Source organism: Parus major, chromosome 3 (assembly GCF_001522545.3).
Source record: "Parus major isolate Abel chromosome 3, Parus_major1.1, whole genome shotgun sequence".
NCBI lineage: Eukaryota > Metazoa > Chordata > Aves > Passeriformes > Paridae > Parus > Parus major.
Window position 1 is genome coordinate 29,302,230 of NC_031770.1, and position 23,916 is coordinate 29,326,145.

At 39.2% G+C, this 23,916-nt stretch overlaps 1 protein-coding gene across 3 annotated transcripts in view; it reads left to right on the forward strand.

Moving 5' to 3' along the window:
- Positions 1-23,916, forward strand: part of DAAM2 (dishevelled associated activator of morphogenesis 2) — a 216,431-nt gene that overhangs the window by 122,877 nt on the left and 69,638 nt on the right. For all 3 annotated transcript variants that reach the window (XM_015620851.3, XM_015620853.3, XM_015620854.1), the window contains 3 exons: positions 2,625-2,699; positions 8,896-8,990; positions 16,947-17,280. In XM_015620851.3, the coding sequence (XP_015476337.1) occupies positions 2,625-2,699; positions 8,896-8,990; positions 16,947-17,280 (504 nt within the window). The remainder of the gene's footprint in view (positions 1-2,624; positions 2,700-8,895; positions 8,991-16,946; positions 17,281-23,916) is intronic.

Below are 23,916 nucleotides of genomic sequence, written 5' to 3' on the forward strand. Positions count from 1 at the left end.
ATGAGGGTTTTATACATATTTAAATGTGTGGACTTGACTTGAAAATTTTGAGACAGCTTGTTTTCCTTGATGTTTTTCCTACAGTTCTGAGAGTTGAAATGTTTCTTGTTTTAGAGTTAAGTGTAAATTTGTAGCCTTTAATCTGTAAGCCTGCAGCATGCCAATTTGATAACTTGTACTGTTAGCAGTTCTGCCTGACAGGTCCTGAGAGTGAATGTTACAGCTTTAAAGGTATATGGTGTATATCAGCAACTGAAAAGGGGCTGGGTCTGTAGAATTCAGTTGAAGGCCTCCTTCAAGCTTTTCAAGGCATAGGTCGAGAATTTTACACAATGTCATGTCTGTCATCTTGTCTGCAAGGGCCCTGTAGAGGATGACAGATGCTTCTTGTGTATTTAAAAACACAAAGGAGGAACTGTGGCCTACAGCTGACCTGGAGACCTTACAGTTATAAATAATCCCAACTTTATAACTGACATGTGATTGATTACATAATTACCTTGCTTATGTAACTCAACCAGCGAGGCCCATTGGAGAGCAGGCCCAGGCCGTTGGGGATTCAGGCTGCTATTGGCTGGTCGGCCAGGTGGCGACTGGCTCAACCAATGAGGATTAACCGCACATGCCTTCCAATCTATGTCAGGAGAAGAGGTCTCAATAAAGTGGGCTGTTGTGCATGACCTTCATGTGTGTTTTTCCTGCCTCCAGCACATCACTGGGACACTAACTGGCTATTGAAAGGGAGTCACATATTTCTGTAATGCACTGTTTGTTATAGATATGGGTCTGTCAGATTCCTGTTAATTGTGGCTAGGAAAGGAAAGTAAGGAAATTTAGCAGAACTTAGCAGTTAATTTAAGAGACATCCTCTATTATCACATGAGGTGGTACATGGTGTGTAAGTAGCAATTGCTGATATTGTTGGTATCTCTTACCACTCTGTCAGCCTTTCACATTTTTATACAGTGATATCCCTCTGTATGATGCTTTGTTTAATTTTTTTGCTCTTCTTAGTTGTTCAGTTGGGTGCAAGGGGTTAATAAAGACTCATGATCTGTACTGTGTGACCTGACACTGAACTGACACGTATCTGCACTGCAGTCCTTTTCTAGATGAGGACAAAACTGTTTTGTTAGTGTCATGAATGGAGATGTTTCTTTAGTTTACACATTGAAAATACAGTGGAAGAAAGAGAAAGATTCAAATTTCAGTCATGACTTTGTTTTTAGTTCAAATTATGAAGATTTTGAGTTGTGCAGAATTGTGTTGGTATGTACCCTGGCAGGAAATTCAGGTAGCAAGGTAGCATTCTGAATGTGGCTCAACAAGAGACACATAGAGCTATTTCACATCTCTAAGCTAAATAATGGCAGAATAGCTGAGGTACTATTAGATAAACCTACACTTTTAATTTTGTTATGTATATTCCAGGGTAGTTTTTCCAGTGTGAGTAAGCTTTCATGCGCAGACAGCATTGGCAAGATCCACACAGTCTTCATACACCTTTGGTCATCCTTAGGATGAGTCAAGTGGTTCAATCTCTTACTATATGCTAGGAATGTTGTTACTAGTTATTTGTAGTTTGTAATGGGAGATGAGACTCCTGGAAAGAAATCTTCATGTTACCAGTGACACTTACACCTATGCAGAAATATATTCATTAGAAGGAAATCTAATTTCCTTTGAGCAGTCAAGGAACAAAAAATAATTGGTTCCTGAGTCAGTGCAGGTCTTCTTTTAGAATGTTGATTGAGATTAGTCTACTGAAGAGTTTCAGGTGGATTACATGGGAGGTAAGTAGGGGATGCTTTGGTGTTCCTTTGGGTGTTTTTAGATTTTGCTTGACTTTACAGGATATGATAGGATTAGGACAGGATAGAAAAGAATATTTCAATTGGAGGTACCAACAACATTCACCGAGTACAACTCCCTGACCACTTCAGGACTGATCAAATTAAAGCAGATTGTTAAGGAATGTCCAAATGCCTCTTAAATAATCAAGAGTCTTGGGGCATCAGCCACCTCTCTAGGGTGCCTTTTCCAACGTCTGACCAACCTCTTGGTAAAACAATGCTTCCTAATGTCCAGGCTGAACCTATTTTTATTTTGGTTTATCACATCAAAATGATGCCATCTTTATTTTCTTTTCAAGTTCCTTTTTTTTTTTTCTCCATAGCAGATGTTAAACCCTTTTGTTGGTGAATTCCACCATCACCATAACAGTAGAGAGACCAAATAATTTATACGATCTGTCAGTATAAAGATACAAAATGTAAACCTGCTATCTATAAATGAGCTATCCTTCTACTTGGAAACATGTTTAAGGGACTGAGGTTTGCTGCTTAGATGCCAAAGATAACTGTATCACCATCAAACTTTAGTATTCTGTGTTGGATAATCTGAGTTGAAAGGGATTCTTTTTATCTGACATACCATGGTGACAGTGCTAACTTTACACTTTCAGAAATGTTTGTAATAAATGCCACACGTCCATGTGCATTGTACAATAATATGGGGGAGATAACAGAATAAAGAGCAGAGCAATGTAGAATTCCAGGTGGTTCTTGACTGGCTTTCATCCTGTAAAGTCATCTTGTGTAACCTTGCCTAACTTTCTGTTTCAGGAACAAGAAGATCCTAATAAGCTTGCTACCAGCTGGCCAGACTACTATATTGACCGCATTAATTCCATGGCAGCAGTAAGTTACCTCTCCTGCTAAACAGGGAAGATTTCCTACCATATGGATGTATTTCTTTAGGAAGAAGTCCTCAAAGGAGAAGAATTTTAGCCCATGACTGATTAAAATAGGGCTTACATAACAAAGAGCTCTACTCGAGTAGATTAGAAAGCATAATAAGCATTTCCATTTTCTGTTTCTACAATACTGATCACTGAAGGCAACCAAATTAGAGTCTGAAATGAAAATTGAAGAGAATGTTTGATGAATCAGAAAAGCAACTATTTAAAAACTAGGTGAAGTTTTATTTTGTTGTATGGTTTCAAGTTGATTTGTAATCAGTCTACCAAGTAACACTTGGGTTCTTAGTTTAGTAGAAGAACTAAAGAAAAGGTAGCTGCTTATATAAGATAAATCCAGTAATATAAGAGCACATAAATAGAAGTGCATAAGTCTGTAACACCTTAGACATAAGATACAAGCCAAAAAAGTATTTGAGGAAAACCTTTTTAAATTGTCCTTGTTTGGTAGCTGTGTAGTGAGTCTCTTCCCCTGGAACATCCAGTAGAGCTGGTCACCAGCAGAATCAGAACATCTGCATAGAATGTTCACTGATCTCCTTGATACAGTAGATTTTACGTTTCGAAATTTGATCCTTTTACTGAATTTTTAGTCAAATTCTTCCTCCAATTACTCATGTGCAGTGTCTACTCAGCTTTAGATGATGGTTGTGCAAAAATGATGATAGAGTTCTTTTCCTAGCATCTTAGGTAGTACACATTGCTTTTTTACTTATGCTTTTATTTTAGATTTCTGAAGGCTTCTCTGCACCTTCTGTATTGTGGTTATGAGCTATAAAATAAATTCATAAAACTAATATCTTAATGGATGCTAAATGTGGCAGTAATGCTGTATTTCTTATTTCTCATGGTGAAATATGTCTTGCTGAATAAAACAACCTAAGATTTACAAGGTGTAATAACTCATTTAAGAGGATAAAATAAAAGCTGCTTTCTACTGAGAGTCCCGAATAAACAAAAATATAATGTTCCTTCGTGCCATATTTTCATGGGGCAGAGCAAGGGAATAGAAGAATATGGACTTATTTTTAGAAAAGACATTGAGCTTTAGTGACTGGCACTCTGCTTTGATTTCCTGACTGAACAATTTTACTCTACAAGGGCCATTAAGGAAAAAAAATTATTCTGAAACCTGGCGGTGTTACTGAGCCAGACACTTCTGGTAGGATTTGATCCAAGGCCTATTGATTTCAGTGACTTTTGGGTTAGTCTTTAAATGATCTTGATGTAAACTTGGAGTGAATATGTATACCCCACTGTTGTAAATCTGGAACAGTTTCATGGAATGAGTCTGTATTTTGGCCTATGTTTCTAATTTTAAACATATTTTAAGAGCACCAATGAACACCAGCCCTGATAATGTTGTTTGCATGCCTGAATGCCAATGTCTGAATGGTTGATAAACTTTCATTTGGCTTCAAGACTCATGATTCACTCTTACGCTTGAGGTGTTGAGAAGACACACTGGGGTTAAAACCCCTGCTTCTGATTTACCATTTGATTGCTTAATTTTTCAGCAGGTGAAACTGAGTTGACTTGATTTTGCAGAAATTTTATCAATAGAAAACTGGAGTAATCCAGCTAAGAAACAGCTCCAACTCACTTTAAAAGATGTGTTCTGTTCATTATTATTTAGACCTCTGATATTTATAATTTTCAAACAGTTATTTTTGGCTCCCATATAATTTCAGTTCTAAATTTAGTGGTGCATTTTTTTTAAAAACTGTATCCAAGTAGAGTTTTAAAACATGTTTCATGTTGCTTTCTGACAATATCTAATGTATTTCAGTTTGTGTCTCTTGGGCACTATCAGGTATTGCAATATTTTAATTAGAAATATTGCAAGAAGTGTTGGAGTTAAAATAGTAATAATAATCACAGAAATGTTCGTTTAAAATGCCTTAAATCCTGCTTTCAATGAAATATTGTCTTTGCATCTTCCGAGGATTCATCACATAAGAATCTTTCATATTTGTCTTTCACATCCTTATTTATGTCCTTTTGTTTAATGATGAAGTTCTTTTCTCATATATATTAGCTTGGCAAATATGTCCTATTCACTGATTGAGTGGAAATGGCACCTTTTTCGTGCTAATAGCATCTTTCTATGGATTTCAGTAGGCTAGGGCTTCTGTGCTCAATGATCACTTTCTCAGAAGCCCCATTGAAGTGCTACCCACTGTATCTGCCCTTCACAAATTATGTTTGGCAGCAATGTGGTGATTCCTAACTGTATTTGACATTCCCTGGTTGTAACCTTAGACCACTATGTTAGGAAGCACTTTAGGTCACAGATTCCTGATCCAATTAAAAAAAACATGCATTTTATGCACAGTTCTCTTCCCACAATTGTTTCTGTTGCTATGACTTCTCAGATTTTTACATATTTTAAACCAAATTCTCACAAGAGCAAATATCTAAAAATGTATCTCTTTACTAGTGCGCAATTCACAGCAAGTGGAAGCACTGTCCCAGACTCCAGGTAGCCTGACTGGAAAGAAGTAGAACATTGACACACTGTCTTCTGGACCACTCATTTGAGACAAAGGGGCAGCTGCTAATCATGTTTAATTTAGAAAGTGAAACTTTCAAATTTGTCTAGTCCCCTGGTCTCTGCATCCTATAAATGATACTGGGGATGGGGACAGGGTGCATGCCCACAATAGAAGACTGTTTCCATTGTCAATGTCATTGTCATTTGCTGATTCATCAAAACACAGAAGTTTCTTTTCTTAAAAATGGAGCAGCTGCTGCTCTATCTATACAGCATGCCCTGTTAATATCACATGTTAAGCAATGTCCCTGTGCTCCCTTGGCCCTCCTTGCCCCATGACACTGCTTGGCAGCACAAATAAACACAGCTCTCACTTCCCTGGGGAGGAAAAGTTCTGACAGCACTGTGTTGATTTTATGATCTTGGCTGTGGATGCGTTTTCACAGAGAGACTTTCAGGTGAGCAGTAGTTGAAAATCCAGCTTTTCTGGAGAGGTGGCTCAGTTGAGAGAGTGGGAGACGGGTCAAGATTAATAAGTACAGCTGTAACCAGGCCCTTTTCCTTGGCTCAGAAAACATTTGTTTAAGGCAGAGGAGCTTCACAGGAGATTAAAAAATATATATATCTTTCAGCAGAATTTAGCAGGTGGATGATAACTCTTTCCACCAAGTTAGATTACATCTATACTACTTTAAACTTACTTGCATAAAAGTTCAGGGTTTTTTTAAATTACATCTGTTCATAGTTTGTGATTTATAGTTTCTTCAAATAAATTTGTTCTAATAATAATTTATTGTATTAGCTCAGCCTTAATGTAGTTAGAGATGTGATGCACCTTGAATTTCAACTGACTATAATGGGAAGTCAGAACATCCAGGTTGCTTTTTTGCTCTTCATTCTTTTTGCTTTTTACCTTTTTCATTTCACACATGTGAGGCTATTAAGTAAAATTAGATTTGTTATACTGTGTATTGTTTATGCTGGTTTATGCCCTTTCTTTTTCTCTCTCCCTCTTTTCCCCACGTGCTATCATTATGGTCTTTGTATTTTCCTTCCCAGCAGTTTAGGGGAATGATTAGCTTTTAGGATAAGTTGTGGAAATAAATGTGTGCTTTTAAAAAATAGAAAGTATTACATTTTAAGTGGAGCCAAAATTTCAAAATAATTTCTTATACTATCTGAAGTTTTACATATAAAAATCCACATGAATGATTGCTTTCACAAAATCTTGATTTTTTTTTTTTTATTTTGGTAAATCAAGTAAATAGATGCTATACTTTCCAAAGTGATATACTTGACCTGGAAAACTTCAAATATATGAAATGTGCTTATAAAAAGAGCCCTATATATACACTACCTTTGAGGCACTAGAAAAGAACCTGGCAATATTTTGCTTCTGCTTCCTAGTATTTTGGTTAACTGATGGTAACTATCTGCCTCCTGAGCCCAGTAGACATTAGTCCTCAAGTGCAATTTGTACTTCAAGAAAGCAATTCATCAGTCAGCAACATGAATGAAATCCAACCTCAAATAATGACAGTTCTCTCCCCTTTGTCTCCCACGGATAGTTATGTTTCTTATAACTCTTGCCGAGAAATCCATTTCACAATGCAAACCCAGTCTGTCTTTAGCAAGGGCATGAGGATTTGAACTCCTGGCCATTCACAAGAGTGAGAAGTGAAGGGGTCTTGGCTGCCTGCATGCAGCTTTAAAAAAGGGGTTTTCCATAATCACTCTCTGTTGTAAAGGCAGAAGCAATTATTTGTATTTGTTTCATTTGGAAGTGAGCCTTTTTCACTTTGAACAAAGTACTGTTGAGCACCTTCCTACCATCCATTTGCTTTCCCCCCACAGTGGCTCAGAGGAGAAATTAAGCCGTTGGAGGAATGAGAACGTTTACAGGCCAAAGGAAAGATGACTAGTTGGGCTGTCACCCAAGAAAATACAAATCAAACCCCAAATCACACCCAAGGACTTTGTCATCCATAATGCCTGTTCAGGGTTTCTGTTTATTTTATGAAGAGGGGGATCATATATGGCTTAGCTTAAGAATTTCAATTTATGTTTCTGGCTGTCAGGGGATGCTGGCAAAAGATAAAACATCAACAGCTCATTTTCCATCAGTAGTGCTCTGTCATTCCATTAGGGCAGGAAATTCACTCTGTTACTGAGTGAATTTGATCAGAGAGAGGACCCGTAGAGTTAAACACATCTCCCCATGCCAGCTGTTCAGCAAAAGAGAGCAACAACATGCAGCCAAATGACCACCATGAGGATTTGACATGTGTTGGTATCACATGACTTGCAAAAGTAAGCAGCGGGAGCCCTTTCAAAGGAAGTGAGGTGTTGGGCTGGTGGCAGAGATGCAGAAGGTTAAAGGAGATTCCAGTGAAATGTTTTCTTTGATGCTTGCTAAACAGTAAAATAAAGACTGAAATATTTTGTTGTAATAAGCCATAATTGTAGCTACTCAGATTCCACCACAGGGAGGTACAATATCAGATCCCTGATAGATGACACTAGTTTAATTGGGTTATTCATTGGAGAAGAGGTTCAGAGCTGTTTTCCAGATACCACTGAGTGATATCCACAAGAGGTCCTGCCAAAAAGAGAGTCATTTATCCTCTCATTTTACAGTTTAAGCAACTAGGAAGACATAGCTATAGGCTAAGAATTTCCAACATTCAGTCTTGACTTTTACAAAAGACACACATGGGACTTGTGAGCCAGAATGATATATGAAAAGGGCACAGAAGAGTCTTGCTTCACATGACAAGGTTGCAGTGGTGCTGAGTGTAGATCTGGAACCCTAATTTTCTGATATACCACTTTTTTAAGGGCTTTGTCTGACTTTGAGAACCATAATTTTTTGTGTGTATTCTACTCATTGTCTCTCACCTTAATGTACAATCTTCCACAGCAACTTCTGTTCCAGTTGACTGCAAGCTCTAGTTATTGCAAGCTGCATACAGGGCTGGGGGAAGGAAATCTAGGCTTCATGTGTTTCAGTTTATTGTTAAAAAAAGGGACAGGGATTTTTATGATGCTCCAGTTTTTTGCAGTAAGTGTTCCTAATTAGCAAGAGCAAAGTGTGTAGAGAACACCATTGTCTTAAAACAGGTGATATACTTTGCATGGAGAAGAAAAGTCAAACATGTATGTACAGAAAATGTAATTCAGGGTACTTGAAGGCTTGAAAAGAAGATTTTATGCTTTGAAACCTGACACATAAGTCTGGTTTGTTTGAGGTTTTTTCCTTCCACCCCAAATCCCTCCAGTCATGTCACTTTAATAGAAGATATTGCCTCTCCCTACAAACTTTGCCTCACACATCCATAGATCACCACAGCAGATTGCTTCTCCAAATTAGGGACAGTTTTCTGTGAGCCTACTGGCAACTGTGATTTTTTGGAAGAAATCTGAGAACACTAGTTTAGCCAGTGTGGCAAAGTGATATGCTGCTGCCAGTCCACATGAGCAGCCTCATCTGGATTCAGTTTTGTAGCTGAGGCACTGCTTTCCTAGTGAGAGGTCAGCAGACACCTCTGCATGTGTTGATGGGATAGTTGTTTTTTCATAATTCCTGCCATGTCTCTTAGCTTCCACACAGGCTTTCCTAATTGCTACCTTCTTTTGTGAACAGATGCAGACTCTGTATGCTTTCGATGAAGAAGAAACAGAAATGAAAAACAAAATAGTTGAAGACTTGAAGACAGCTCTGCGGACTCAGCCCATGAGGTAATGTTTTTCACCTTTCATCTCAATTCACTACCTCCTAATGGTCAGATGTGACACCACTAAGAGTGGCAAGGACAGAAACCTAGAGAGCCCTATAGTCCCTGGTCTGAGCCTGCCTAGTTGGGAGGATAACTAATTTCACACTAATGCTGAAACATGTAGTTTCAGGAAAATGAAAGACAAAGTTTGCTGTGAAAAATCTGTGACAGATATTTGCAAACACAGGTAATGACTATGAAGATCAGATTTTAGTCTTCACAGCCCCCTGCACATCCCATGTAATTTGATTCACTTTGGGCAAAGTCTCAGCCTCTACTCGGAACTTTGAATTTAAGCTTCCCCTTATCTTTAATAATGTGAACTGTTTTGTACAAAGCAGCTAATCCATTTTACATCACCTGGTTTAGCATTCTTCCCATTCTATGTTGTAACTGTGGCACAGAAAAATGTAAAGAGACTTTATTGTGTACTATCTTTGAAGGTAAGGTCATCTTTCTTTTTCTGGGAACAAAGCTCTGAACAATAGCAAACTAACTAGTATAGAAACCTTTCCAATTTAACACTTGGAAGAGCAATGTGGAGAAACAACAACTTTAGTTGATATGATTTCAGGAAACAATCAAAAAAATTCTGAATGTTTTTTATATTGGCCACATACTTTTGCACCAACATGATGCTGAAGTCATAGTTTCAGAGAGCTTTATTCATCACAAATGCCTAACCAAATACAGTAATTTTGGGGGGAGTAGATCCTAACTAAACCAAACAAATGAAATGTAGTGTTTTAGGTTTCCTAATTTTTCTCAGCTAGTGCACTAAATAATGTAGTGGGTTCAGCAATGGCTAAAATCGCCAGTACGCCTACTACAATTATTTACTCATTTTTTGCTGTGAGATATGAATTAGCAGGAGGGTAAAGGAGGCTCAAAACTTAAAATGTATATAGAAAACTTTATTAACAGAACTAAAAGAATAATAAGAATCAGAATAAAACCTTCAGAACACTTCTCCCTTCTCTACAATCTCTTTTCTTTCTCTGTGACAACATAGACACAAAACTTGAGATTTTCAGTCAGGTGCTACCTCTAAAATAGTCTTTCATCAGTTGTTGTAGGGAGAGGAGTTTCTCTTGCTATGCTATGGAGACTTCTGCACAAGAAATAGTTCTCTTGTGGCTTTTTAATTTCTACAAATAGCAGCTGCCTGGGAAGGAATTTTGTTATTTTGACATTTTTCTCATTTTTACAGCCTTCCTACACCTGAGTTTATGGGCTATGTTAATTTATGGAGTACTATTTTAAGGATGAGCTGTTCAAAAGCAAAGGTTCTCTTCATTTATCTTTGAAATTTTATTTTCATTTTTAGGAACAGAGGTCTTCTTCTACTTTCCTTGAGGGCAAAGGGTCGTTATTACTCTCATCTCTCTCTATGTTCAAGCTTCTTGTGGGATCACAGCTACTTCAACATCTGCTTGGCTTCATTATGGATGCCTCTGCTCATGTCTACAATTTAAACATTCTATCCTTGTATACTTTTTTATGAATTAAAGGAGATATTCTAGTGTATCATAGTCTATCTCTATGGCTTTACTAAAATAATTTTCAGCTTAATACTAAGGCCTGTCATTATTCTATTTCTATTTGGGACTTAAATCTCTTTACTGACCTTGGTGTCTTCATATTGTCTGCTATGTGTTTTCACTCTGTCCTTTTCTCTCACTCAAGAGAGGATTAATGTTTTGCAAGTTTTATTTGTGCAGTGAAAGAGTTAGTATCTTTCTCAGGCCTGTGGATGGCCATGAAAGGTGGACGTGCTTCAAAACAGAGATCTTGAGGGCACAGGAACAGGCTATCCCTGTGCAGAAAGACAAGTCAACAAGGTAAACATCCAGCCTGGATGGGAAAGGAGATTTTGGAGGAACTTAGGAACAAAAAAGGATGTATCATCTTTGGAAGGAGGGTCAGGTCTCTCAGGAAGTAATATGGGGGGCTGCTAGAGCATGTAGGAAAAAAATTAGAGAAGCCAATGCTCAGTTTGAACTTAAAATGGCAACTTCTGTAAAAGACAATAAAAAATGTTTTTACAAATATATTAATGGTAAAAGGAAGGGTAAGACCAACCTTTGATCTTTATTGGATGAGGGAGGGAGCTTAGTAACTGCAGATGAGGAGAAGGCAGAAGTGCTTAATGCTTTCTTTGCCTCAGTCTTTAGTGGGAAGATGGCTTGTCCTCAGGACAAGTGATCTACTGGATTGGTAGATGGTGTCAGGGAGCAGAATGGTCCCCCTGTTATCCAGGAGGAGGCAGTCAGAGAACTGCTGAGCCACTTGGATGTTCATAAATCTATGGGACCAGATGGGATCCATCCCAGGGTGATGAGTGAACTGGCAGATGAGCTTGTGAAGCCCCTCTCCATCATTTACTAGCAATCCTGGCTCACTGGTGAGGTTCCAGATGACTGGAAGCTGGCCAATGTGACCATTCACAAAAAGGGTGGGAAGGAGGATTCTGGTAATTATAGGCCAGTCAGCCTGACCTCAGTACCTGTTAGGGTTAAGGAGCAGTTTATACTAAGTGTAATCATGCAGCACTTACAGGATAGCCAGGGCATCAGACCCAGCCAGCATGGGTTTGGGAGGGGTAGGTCATGTTTGACCAACCTGGTGTCCTTTTATGACCAGGTGGCCCGCCCGGTGGATGCAGGAAAGGCTGTGGATGTTGTCTATTGGGACTTCAGCAAGGCCTTTGACACTTTCTCCCACAGCACACTCCTGGAAAAGCTGGCAGCCGATAGCTTGGACAGGAGGACTCTGTGCCTGGGTTAAGAACTGGCTGGATGGTCAGGCCCAGAGAGTGGTGTGAATAGTGCTGCATCCAGCTGGGGCCAGTTACCAGTGGTGTCCCTCAGGGGTCTGTGCTGGGGCCTGTTCTGTTCAATATCTCTATTGATGACAAGAATGAGGGTATTGAGTCTTTCATTAGAAAATCTGCAGACAACACTAAGCTGGGAGTGTCGACACTAAGCTGAGAGTCGATCTGTTGGAAGGGAGGAGGGCTCTGCAGAGAGACCTGGAACATTTAGATGAATGGGCAAAGTCCAGTGGGATGAAGTTTAATAAGTCCAAGTGCCAAGTCCTGCATTTTGGCCACAAAAACCCCCTGCAACATTATAGACTGGGGACAGTGTGGCTGGACAATGCCCAGGTGGAAAGGGACCTGGGGGTACTGGTGACAGCCGGTTGAACACGAGCCAGCAGTGTGCTCTGGTGGCCAAGAAGGCCAACAGCATCCTGGGCTGTGTCAGGAATAATGATTCCCAGCAGGAACAGGGAGGTCATTCCTCCCCTGTACTCAGCCCTGGTGAGGCTGCACCTTGAGTGCTGTGTCCAGTTCTGGGTCCCTTGGTTCAGGAAGGATGTTGAGACACTTGAGCATGTCCAGAGGAGGGCAACAAGGCCGGTGAGGGGCTTGGAACATGAGCCCTTTGAGGAACGACTGAGGGAGCTGGGGTTGTTTAGTCTGGAGAAAAGGAGACTCAGAGGTGACCTTATCACTCTCTACAACTTCCTGGAAGGTGGCTGTAGTCAGGTGGGGGTTGGTCTCTTTCACCAGTCAATAGCTGACAGAACGAGAGGAGAGTCTCAAGCTGCACCAAGGGAAATTTATGTTGGACGTCAGGAAAAAGTTCTTCACTGAAAGAGTGATAAAGTACTCAAATGGTCTACCTGGGGTGGTGGTGGAGTCACCATCCCTGGATGTGTTTAAAAAAAGACTGCATCTGACACTCGGTGCCATGGTTTATTTGAGGTGTTAGGGCATGGGTTGGACTCGATCTTGAAGGTCTCTTCCAACCTATGGTATTCTGTGATTCTGTGAAGGATTCTGCCGGGCAGTGGCTGAAGCAGTCACAGTGATGGATTTCAGGCTGCACTGGGGGCTGTGCTAAGATCTTAGGGGGCCTAGCAAGAACAGTGGCAGCCATTCTGGCTCTGGCCCCTGCTTCTATCAATTTCAGCTGCGGGCCAATGACTTCCCATCCCTGCCCAGCAGCCACTGGGGCCAAGCGGGCCACCGCTGAGGGGGTCTGGCCTGGCCTGTAGCCAGTCCCACGGCCCAGCAGACTACAGCTTGGCACAGGCCAGCAGTGGGGCAGGGCTCAGCATTAGCAAGATGTTAGCAACTGGGGCCCCGTGGCCCTCAGCCCTGCCAGGCCACGCAGGCTGTGGCAGAGCGGGGGCGGCCTGACCGGTGCCCATTTACCTCTTCAAAGCTGGAAGCAAGAGGGAGCTTTCCCAGGCTTGCCAGTCTTTAAAATGTGGATTTCACAGAGGTGGACCCAGCTTTTAAATGGCTTAATAGGTTGTCACTTCTCAGAACTAGCCAGCTATTGGTTTTTGCTAGGCACAGAGGAAACTCATAATAGCTTCTCTCAGAAAAATCATTTCTGTGGGTGGCTTCTTCCCTCCTCACCTTCAAATATCAATGAATGCATAACCAGCACATGAAATAAATAAATGAAAACAATCCAGAATTTTCAATGTAGTTACTTTGACTTGAAGATATTTTTGGGACTCCTTGCAGAGCTAAGTTCTGCTTGTCCTTCTCCCTTTCATAATCTTTAAAAAATTGACTGCATGCAGCTTCCCTGTTTTTTTACCTCCTGTTTATTTCCTGTTGTGATGGGCTTTAAGAGACCAGAAAATCATATTCTGGTGCTCCTCAGGCATAAAGATTTATCAAGCTTTGATAATTTTACATGCAGGTAGAGTGAGTGCTTTTAATGTGGAAATAGAAAAGTTGTAGCCTATACTGAGACCCAAGTCAAGAGTGACTGTTTGATGCTGTCCAGCACTGTCCTAAAGCAGAGAACACAGTAACATGCAGCTGGTCTCTATGTTAAAATGGAAGGTAAGGCAGCTGTCAAGCTTCCAACTCTCATCAGGCTTTTAAACTAAAGTCCTATGCTGTTGAGACTTAAATTCCTTAATTTAATGTGGGGATGGTTTGATGCTTACTCTGTAAAGGTGACAGCTTTCATTGAGTGTAGCCACAGCAGCAAGACCTCTTTGTTTTGTCCAGCTGAATCACTTTGGTGGCCACTCTTTGTTGTTCTGCTCTGTCATTTTGAATAGACAGCCCAAACTCCTTGTTGATAGCAAGGCAATAGAGAAGAAGAGCAATGAGGATTTGAGCAAATTCTATTGCTCAAAGTCTTTCAGGACTTCTCTTCTCCAACCTGTATTGCATTCTCTGGATCTCCTTGACAACAGCTTGTTGCTTCATCTGTTTGTAATAACCCTGACAACCACAAGTCAGTACAAGCATCTATGGGCTGCCCTATAAAGTCTTCTAAATCGCTGGCAATGGTTGTGGGGCTTCTTGAAAAAAACAGTTAAGGCAAGCTAAATTTTTAGGTAAGTCTTGTGTCTCAATTAATTTCCAGCAACTCAATTGGTTAGCTGCCAAATGGGCTGCATGCCAGTACCTGATCAACAAGCCAATTTCTTCTTGATGGAAATGTTGCAGTAGAGAGGCCCTCAGCTCCATCAAATCTCTTTCATAAGCAGTGTAATACCTAAGCCTTCAAAGTACTAGTCTTTCTATTTTAATTTGTATATCAAAACTTTTTTTCTTTGCTACTTCTGTTACACTCTCTTAAACTTGAAAGGCAAAGAGGTGTCCTGCCTTTTAGTGTACTAAACTGGTCAAGTGAAAGTCTGAGGTAAGGTTAGGCTTTAATTTGCTTGTGTAGCACCTATTAAAACACACTCTGATTTATTTACATTTGAGTATTTGAATGTGTTAGCCAGAATGCATTGGCAAATATGTTTAACTTTACACCTCCCAGTCTAGAACAAGATCTTACTTTGCAGCACAGAGGCTGTGTAGAGCAAGAGTTAGTTACACATGTGCTGTGTACTGTGTGCAAGAAGGTTCTTGTATAAGTTCACTTTGCTTTTGCACATACACACAGATATCTGTGTGGAGGCAGACATGCACAAACACCAAGAATGTGAGGATTGTGGCTCTCAGGCTATCACCTAAACTCCCACTTCTTTTTCTACCTCTACAGACACTTACTTACACACCTCCCCACAACAAGAAAATCCTCATACTGAAAGTATCTATTCGGCCGGAAACTACTTTTGCCATTTCTTTACCTTCCCCAGCAAGTCTTCTGTCTATTCTGGAGAATAAGGAAATAAGTGTTTAGAAAAAGGAGGATGAAAAGCATAATTTGATTCCTTCTTCTGATTGCAGCTGGAATAGAAAGTACTTGGCTTTGCTTGCTATTGAGTAACACAACTCACTGTTTGCTCTCTGGGCTAGGAATAGTACAGGAAAGAGAATATGTAATCAGACCTGTGTGAAACTTGGCAGATTGTCTTAGCAGGGTTCAGTTAAACCATGTTTTTATTTTTGGTGTGCACATGTTCCTGTGTGTGCCCTTACTCTCATAGTCACTTTGAAATCCAGTTCTGAATAAATTCCAAACCTCAGATTGAAACCTTTGAATGTGCCAGGCTCTTACATGTTTTTGGTCAAATTGCTGGCCCACATAAGCTGAAAGTTGTCAAATTTATCAGCATAGTGAGTGTAACTTTCAGTTAGACTCTGAAAATTCCTGTGTCATGTGGAGTGTAACCACCAAAAGACCATCCATATGTCAAATCCATATTATCCAGAGTAATATAAGTATGGCTTGAGTTTCTCTTGGTGGTACAGGGACACGAATGGAGACCACTGAAATTTGGTCTTTCAGTACGGTGCTTCCTTTATTACTGATTATAAGTAACAGCACCTCATGGACAGAAAAAGGAAGGTGATATATTAGGGAAGAAGAGGGACTGGGTAAAAGCACAACAACACAGAATTTTGGTATTTTTATTTTGTTACACAGGTGGCAATTGTTAGCAACCTTTAAAATTGCTTGAAGTGTCTTTCTATATTATCCTGTTCCAAGTGTGGGCATAGAAGAATCATTGCTGTTGTACATTTTTATAGACTGAAAAGTCAAGAGTGATGCACATTGTTTTGTATTCAGACATACCAAAAAGTGTACCTACCTGAGCAACATGTTAGAGGAGGCAGGAGGTAAACAATGTGATCTAGGGAAATTATTTGCAGCCCTTTCCATGTCTTTGAATCCCGATTTTTAATTCTGGGAATTTCAAATGAAATATTGCTAGAATGATTGATTTGAACTGACTTATCTAATTCCATCCTTTTCTACTTATTTGTCTAGAGGGCTGTTTGCATGGTCTAAATTGACCCATTTGGATTTTTTTTAACCCTGGTTTTCAACAAAAGCAGAGGAGTGTTATACCATTTACAGGAGAACATGCCCCTTTTAAATATAACATGTTCCTATACATATGTCATGGGATTGAAGTGTGAAGGCAGTATGGCTGATGGACAGAGTGGGAAGGAGTTTACCTCTGTCAGTGTGCCAAATCCTGGAGGTGGAACCTATATATACCTATATATAACCTATATATTGGCTGAAAGTTAGAGCTAAGCCTAAAAATGGTTTTCAAGGTAATCTGAACTCATAACTAAAAGTGTGGTGAGAAGTCTGTGTGCTGGGTATGTAAAACAGAGCAATTCAAAAGAATCCCTTCAGCCTCGAAAATGTAGCAGCTGTGGAGGTGAACTACAACAGTGTTTGGTGGTAACTGCAACAAAGGACACAGAGACCAAACAGAAGTATAAAATGATAGCATATAATTTCCCTGAAACTATGTAACACACCATTATCAGCTGGAATGTTTCCTCTCTTGGTATGTTTGCTTTGTTTTTCTTAAATACCTGGGAATTGTTCTGTGAATTTAGGCTGAAAACTAGCCGGCTTTTAGAGATCTGGGGTTGAATAATATGGTGTCTTTTGAAAAAAGTGCCTTTGGTCTGCTTTCCTTGATTTTCCTGCTTGTTTTCTTTTGGGTTTTCTCTATTCAGGTTTGTGACCAGGTTTATTGAGCTGGATGGCCTGAGTTGTTTGCTGAACTTCCTGAAGAGCATGGACTATGAAACCTCAGAGAGTCGCATCCACACATCCGTTATAGGGTGTATCAAGGCACTGATGAACAACTCCCAGGGACGGGCTCATGTCTTGGCCCATCCAGAAAGTATCAACATCATATCCCAGAGTTTACAGACTGAGAACATTAAGACCAAGATTGCTGTGCTGGAGATCCTAGGGGCTGTCTGCTTGGTACCAGATGGTCACAAAAAAGTCTTGCAAGCCATGTTTCACTACCAAATCTATGCTGCAGAAAGGACAAGATTCCAGGTAAAAAGAGGGTACTTGGACAGAAATATTTAGACTAAGGAATCTCTTCTGGGAGTGATTTTTACAGTGCATATATTGCAAACTTGCTAAGTAGTAAAAAGGCAACATTTATAATTTTGTTTTAGGAAGGGAAATGACTCAAATAGTTAGTTAGTTAGTTAGTTAGTTAGTTAGTTTGTTTGTTTTTCAAGACATATTGCTTGTCCTTAATGCTAACTTATGCTAACTTAAAATTCTGTATATTTTGCCTCAAAAATATACGTAGGTTTGCTGTGCTAAATGAAAGCTGATTATCTGCTAATATTCTAGCTTGATGGCATTTCTGGGGTGGTAATGATTTATTCTGTCCTAGAAGGTGAAGACATAGAGTTTCAGGAGCCTCTGTCCTGATTGTAAATCCTTTATTTAGTAATACAAAATTGTGGATTAAATAATGGATACAATATATTAAATTATCTATAATTTAATATTATTTCACTTGCACTTAGAAATTTCACTTGCCACTTAGAAATCAACTTGTGAATTGTCATCACTTAGCAATTGTTGGCTCAAATAACTCCTATTCAGACCATAGAAAGGAAATGCATTTTCAGAGACCTTGAAGAAGGTCAGTGACAAGGTTTTATTGTGAAAACTACTGGCTGCTACTATAATGTTCCTCTTCCCAGTGAACTGTACATCTTTCAAAAAAATAGTAGAGAATCTGTTCCAGTGTGTAAAGCTGTGGCTCCTTAACTTTGGGATAATCTCACCCATTTACTGTTCTTTCTTAGGTGAAATTATTAGAGTGGTGTTGTGCCAGCAGGCACTGGATCCCAGTGCCTGACAGTCATCTCCTACCTCATTCTCAGCTAATAGATTTTAGGCTACAATTAACTTATTACTGTAAAAGTGAATGGGGAAATAGTCTGTGCTGATGGACAGTAGCAGCCAAAGTTTGTGTTAGTACCAAATGCACTATGGGATTCACTGACTGTGACTCAGACCTGGGACAGAGATGCAGGAAATCTTGGTTTGGTATTAACCTATATTTGACATTGGCGGGTCCATCCCTCTATGTGCACTGCCCCATTTGCATTGCTTGTCTATTCAGACTTGATGTGTGTCTTGGATATGCAAGTGTAGCACATATGATGTATGGCTCCAGAAGTGGGGGCCTTTTAGCCTCAGTTGGAAGCTCTTGGGGTTATTTCAAAGAGAAAATCAGGATTACAACAAAACTTGGAAGGTGAAGAGATTAGGGTTAGCTGCAGTCATAAGAATGCATCTTTAGTACAAGAGTTGGATAGGAATGAGCAGTGCAGATTCAGCAAGTGAGCCATGCACATGAGCTACGTTTGGGAGGTTATTTGGTACCGCCTATGGAGGAGAGGGAAAAAATTAAAGTCAGCTTGTTCTCTAGTAATTAGCTGAAATAAAGAATCCTTCCTGAATTATTATGACATTCTTTTATATCTGGGAGACAGGTGGGGATAACTTGAGCTGCTTAGTAAAAAGCAGTAACTCACAAGCCTGACTATGCTTGTGGTCCCATGGTAACTTGCCCTTACTGGACCAATTGACTGCTTAATAAGCCCATATGGGATAGATGCTGAGTTACCCTAGTTAGGTAACTAGTTGTTCTCTATCTCTCTCTCTCTCTGTTTCTGTGTTGATTTAAAAGTCCCTGAATAACTGAGGTCAGTCTTTGCTGGGTAAAATGTGGTAGCCTTTGAGGAATCTGGTGGAATGATTTGCAGGTCCTTGCCAGTCTCTTACATTCATGAAAAGTACTTTGCATAAATGCTCAGCTTGTCAAAATTTTCCATTCAGGAAAAAAATGAAAGATAAATGGATAGTCTCATTTACTTCTCAAGTAAAAAAAAAAAAAAAAAAAGCAGCCCTACCCAACCCGCAAAATGATTTAGCAGAGGGAATGTGTTCTTGTTTGCCATACTTGTGTTTAGAGACTGAAATGGGATTTTCCACTACACTCAACAATAGCTTGAGTTTAATTTTGAGGAGGTAAGTTTTCATCCAAAGACATGCCTCTTCCATCTCTAGTTATTCTTAGACTGGGGATTTTTTAAATCCTGAAGAAACAAATGTGGTCATGGTCTTTCTTACATTTTAGAGGAAGTTTCTCTGATACTCTAACACTTGAATATTAAGAGTGTTCCATCTCTTTGCCTCTTGCCCTCCTGCACCTCTGTCTCAGTCTTGCAGCTTATTGTCAAGAAAAGCACCCACTGTAACTTGAATACTGAAGCCAGTTTAAAAGAAGAATGAGCTGAAAATGCTCATTCATTTGATGACTTCAATGATGCAGTCTACAATGAAAGCCTTTTTTTATCCTCTTTTAATCCTAGTCCTGAATGTAATTTTTGTAACCCAGAGTTTGCGAGTATCTGAAGAGACTATTCAGGTGTGAAACTGAACCCTTTTGGGGCTGTGTTTTCTGCAGCTTGAGCTGCAACATCTAGCAGCAATATTTAGTGCATTGAAGTATCCAAAAAGTGTGGAGCTTGCTGCAAACTTTACACTTTGCAGCTTGACTTTGACCAGCCACACCTAATCATTGTTACATTGAAAGCTATTCATCACAAGTGGGGAATCTGGCGGAACCCGCAAACAAGAATTCTTTTTGTGAAAGTAATAAAACTGAGAACTAAACTGTAGGAACAGGAAAAACTACACAGAGTAGAAATTTATTCCTTTGCCTCCATAGTCAATCATTGCAGACTGATTCTAATTGATGGGGGGAAGGAAAGCTGGGAACTGTAAAGGCACTGCTCAGTCTTTCCCTGTATCTTGCTCTGCAAGACAGTGGCCAGTTTAGTGACACAGTATGTAAGAGGAAAGTAATCTCAAATTCTGGATATCAACTCTGTTCTTGTGAAGTAAAAGTGCAGGGCTTTCTGGAAATTGTACTGAGCTCACTTTTATTTGAATGTCCAACAAATAACTTATAGGGAAGCTGACCACTGACAATATCAGTGCCAGTATTGTTTTTCCTTAAATTGCCTTCCTGACAACAGTGGTTGAAAATATTTGTCATCCCATTCAGCCATCTTGCTGTCAATTTATTCCTCCTCATTTTTGAAAGCTGGCACTTTGTATACTCAATCTGTTTGGATTTATTTTCAACTCTTGCAGGTAGCAACAAAACCTAGGTGTCCTGTTCTCCCTCATGTCATTTTTGGTGACCAGCACTATGTCCATTGGGGAATGAGGAGGTTAATGTAATTAACACCAATGAAGATCTATTTTTCCCAAAAAATGTTTCTTTTGAAGAGGAATATCATTGTGATGAATAATAATTTGGGGTATGTGGTTCTGCTTCTACTCCTTTTTGTAAGAAGGAGGAAAAGAGGTTCAGAATGATTTACTGACAACTACCTAAAATTTGAGCTCCTGAATAACTTGCTGCTGACGACTTTAGATTGAAACAGTGATTATTTCCAGTTTGCACAAGTGTGGTGGAGTGTAGAGATCATATATTTAACACAGCAACATAAAACATGGCACATTTTGTTGAATATAAGAAGTTATTGCCAGTCAATGTTCTAAACACTACTGCTACCTGGCCCAGCTGCCAAAAGTTGTCAGAAGACTCAGCAACTGGTGAATTAGTAGAGAAGGAAAGCTGACTTAAGATATGGTTCTTACAAAACTTATATTAACTCTGTCCTGCAATAGCTCCTATTACTTGAATAGAAAACTTACAGGTTTATCCTAGTGTATCTGAAGTCAAAATTCAAATGACAATGAAATTCCTGAGCATTATAAATGCTTTTAGTCCCAATTAACTAAATTGCATATAGTAATACCAACTGAAGACCATTAATCAAACAGTGCTGAAATGCTTCAAAAAGGGTGTCTTTGTTTCTTGGTGTGTTTTTTTTGTTGTTGTTGTTTTGGTTTGGGTTTTTTTTTTTATAGAAGTTAATGGAAAATATAAATAGAACCTATATGAATATGAAGGACTATTTCCTTAATCAAAAAAATTCAGATTTTACTCTGAATTCAAAGTCATCTAAAATATTTCTTTCTAAATTGTCAGCATTTCATCTACTGTCTACAATTGTCAGTCCCTAACTTCAGTCAGGATTCTCTTTAAAGCACTGGGGAGATTCTCCAGAACTTACTCTTTTTTGTTAAGGCTGCAGTCTTCACTCAATTGTCTTTTTGTACTGCAGCTTCACTATGTGTCTTTGATGTTCAATGTTTTGATATGTCTATCAGGAATCATCCTTGTCTTGGCACTTCAAACAAGACTCTATACTTGTTTGTGTCTCCATTTATATAGTCACTATTCCTATTTTCTCACATTTGCCACATCTTCTTGTCTGAACTTTTCCCTTTGCTCACTTTAATTATTGACTCTTCTTTTATAAGGCACTTCTGCCTGGAATTATTCTCACTTTAATGCCCAACAGGGCAGTCTGTAGTCCATCTTAAGATATTCCTTGGAATTTGTCCTCTTCAGAGTAATACTCTTGCATGCCTTCAATCTCCTTCCTGAGGCAATCTGGAAAACTCTGTCTTCATCCAATTGTTTGAAACATGCTACTTTGCCTACAAATTCTACTCTGCCCCTTATACAATGGAGTTGAAAGAAAATACTTGAAATCCAAACAGTAAATCCTCAGAGCAAATATGTGTAACTAGGAAGATGAGTCCTTGTTGTTCTTGCTGGGATTTTTTATCATGTATTAAAGGTACTTCTGTCACTGGCTCACTGTGTGTGATCATAAAAATGTTACTTTATCTTTCTTTTTTTTTTTTTTGGTCTCTTGTGAAGATGCAGTTTTATAAAATGCTATGAAAAGTAAGAAAGAAGAGTCTCTGACTGTAAAGTAATTCATGTCTGAATTATCCTGTTTATGATTCGTTTCCCTTGTTAAAAGGGCACAGTCTTTCTCTCCCCTAAGGTGTTGCCTTTCTGATTATTCTTATGCTTGCTGCTTCCCCTCCTTTTCTCTGTGTCATAACATTGTAGCACATCATACTTTTTAACATGCCATATCTTGAAACAAAACTAACATTGAAAAGTGATAATGCTCTATTGTCCAAAAAAGTTTATCAGGATGTTCCAGTTCTCTTCCAGCATAGCTTGCTATTTAAAACACTAGTCTAGCTGTGGTTCCCTGTGGGGAGAAAGAATTTTCCTTTTAGTCTTGAGAGAATCTAGGTGTTAGATACTGTCTGAAAGAAGATGATTTCACTTGCCAATGGAAATATTAACTGGACTGCTTTAGTCAGAAAACTCTTGTTTCCCTCCTTAATGCTGCTAGAAGTTTGAAGCTTGAGGTGAATGAATAAAGTTTGATATTGTCAGTTGCAAAGGTGGACACCAGGAGCATTCCTTCCAGAGCCCCCTTGCTTGGTTTGTCACTGTCAGTAAATACTGTCAGTACAGACCATTTGTAATTTGTAAGAAGAAATCTGATCAATTTGGAATTGTAGTAGAGGATCTAGAAGGAACAAATTAAAAGGCTATATTCATCCTTGATTTTCTTCTTTCCTTTAGCCAAAAAGCCTTTTGAGGTTTGCTGCAGATTGAATGAAACCCTACTGGCTGTCAGTGATGAGGAATAATGGGATTAAGTGAGGAAGGTTTTGCTTAAATAGTAGGAAAAACCTTTATGACATCAACTGGGCCAAAGAACTGGCTGCCAAGAGGTGTGGTGAAATCTTTTTCTCAGGAAATGTTCAAGTGAAGGTTTGAACCTCAGCCATTTGGAAAGAGTTGGAGATACTGGAGTTTGCCAAAGTATGTGGGTGTAGACTGATGTTTAGGAATTGCAAGAATTTATAGTGTTTCCTTGTCAAGGTGAACAATTACATGAAGATGTGCTGCTCTTCAATTGGATTAGTGCAACACAAGAGTTTTGGGTTTTCTTGTTCTGAATTTGGTTTGCCTCCCATTTCCATTCTGCTCCTAGTTCAGTGTTCTGAAATGGAGGATAGAAAACTTTAGTTATCATCCTTCAACCTGTCTGGGTGCTGTACCTGATATGCTGTTTCATAGATTCTAGCATGTTCCTGAAAGTCTGTGAGAAAATATGATAGGAATAAAGCCTGTGAAGAAAACCAGCAAAATCGCCTTTGGTTTTGCTGCTTCAGTAGTGATGGCTAATTCAATTATTCCAAGATGACATGTGTGTTTTGGATTTCAGTGTCAAATCTGGCAGTAACAGAATAAAATTCTCTCATTTATTTCACTTCTACTGTTTGTCAAATTGAACAGTTGGTTTTCTTGGTGAATTTAAAGACTTCTCAGATAGTTTCTGATTGTCACTGTTAGAGATAGGATGCTGGATTGAACTGACCACTAGTCTGGCTCAGCAGAGAATTACATGTGCTTTTATGTAAGACTCATTCCCATTGCTAGCAAAATATTACTTGGTCATAACACAGTTACTGGAGTGTTCAATGAGATTGGAACTCAAATGCCTAGAGTAGGGAAATTAGAAAGTTCCAGATGTGAAATTTAGAAGCAGCAAGAGAAAGGAGTTTATGAAATCAAGCTTGTTTGATAATGAATATAGTGTGCTCAGACATAAAAACAGCTTTCAGTAGCAGTGTATTATTGAGAGACCGCCAGCTATTCACCAGTCTTCACAGAAGTAATTGTGAATGCCGTTTATTTCT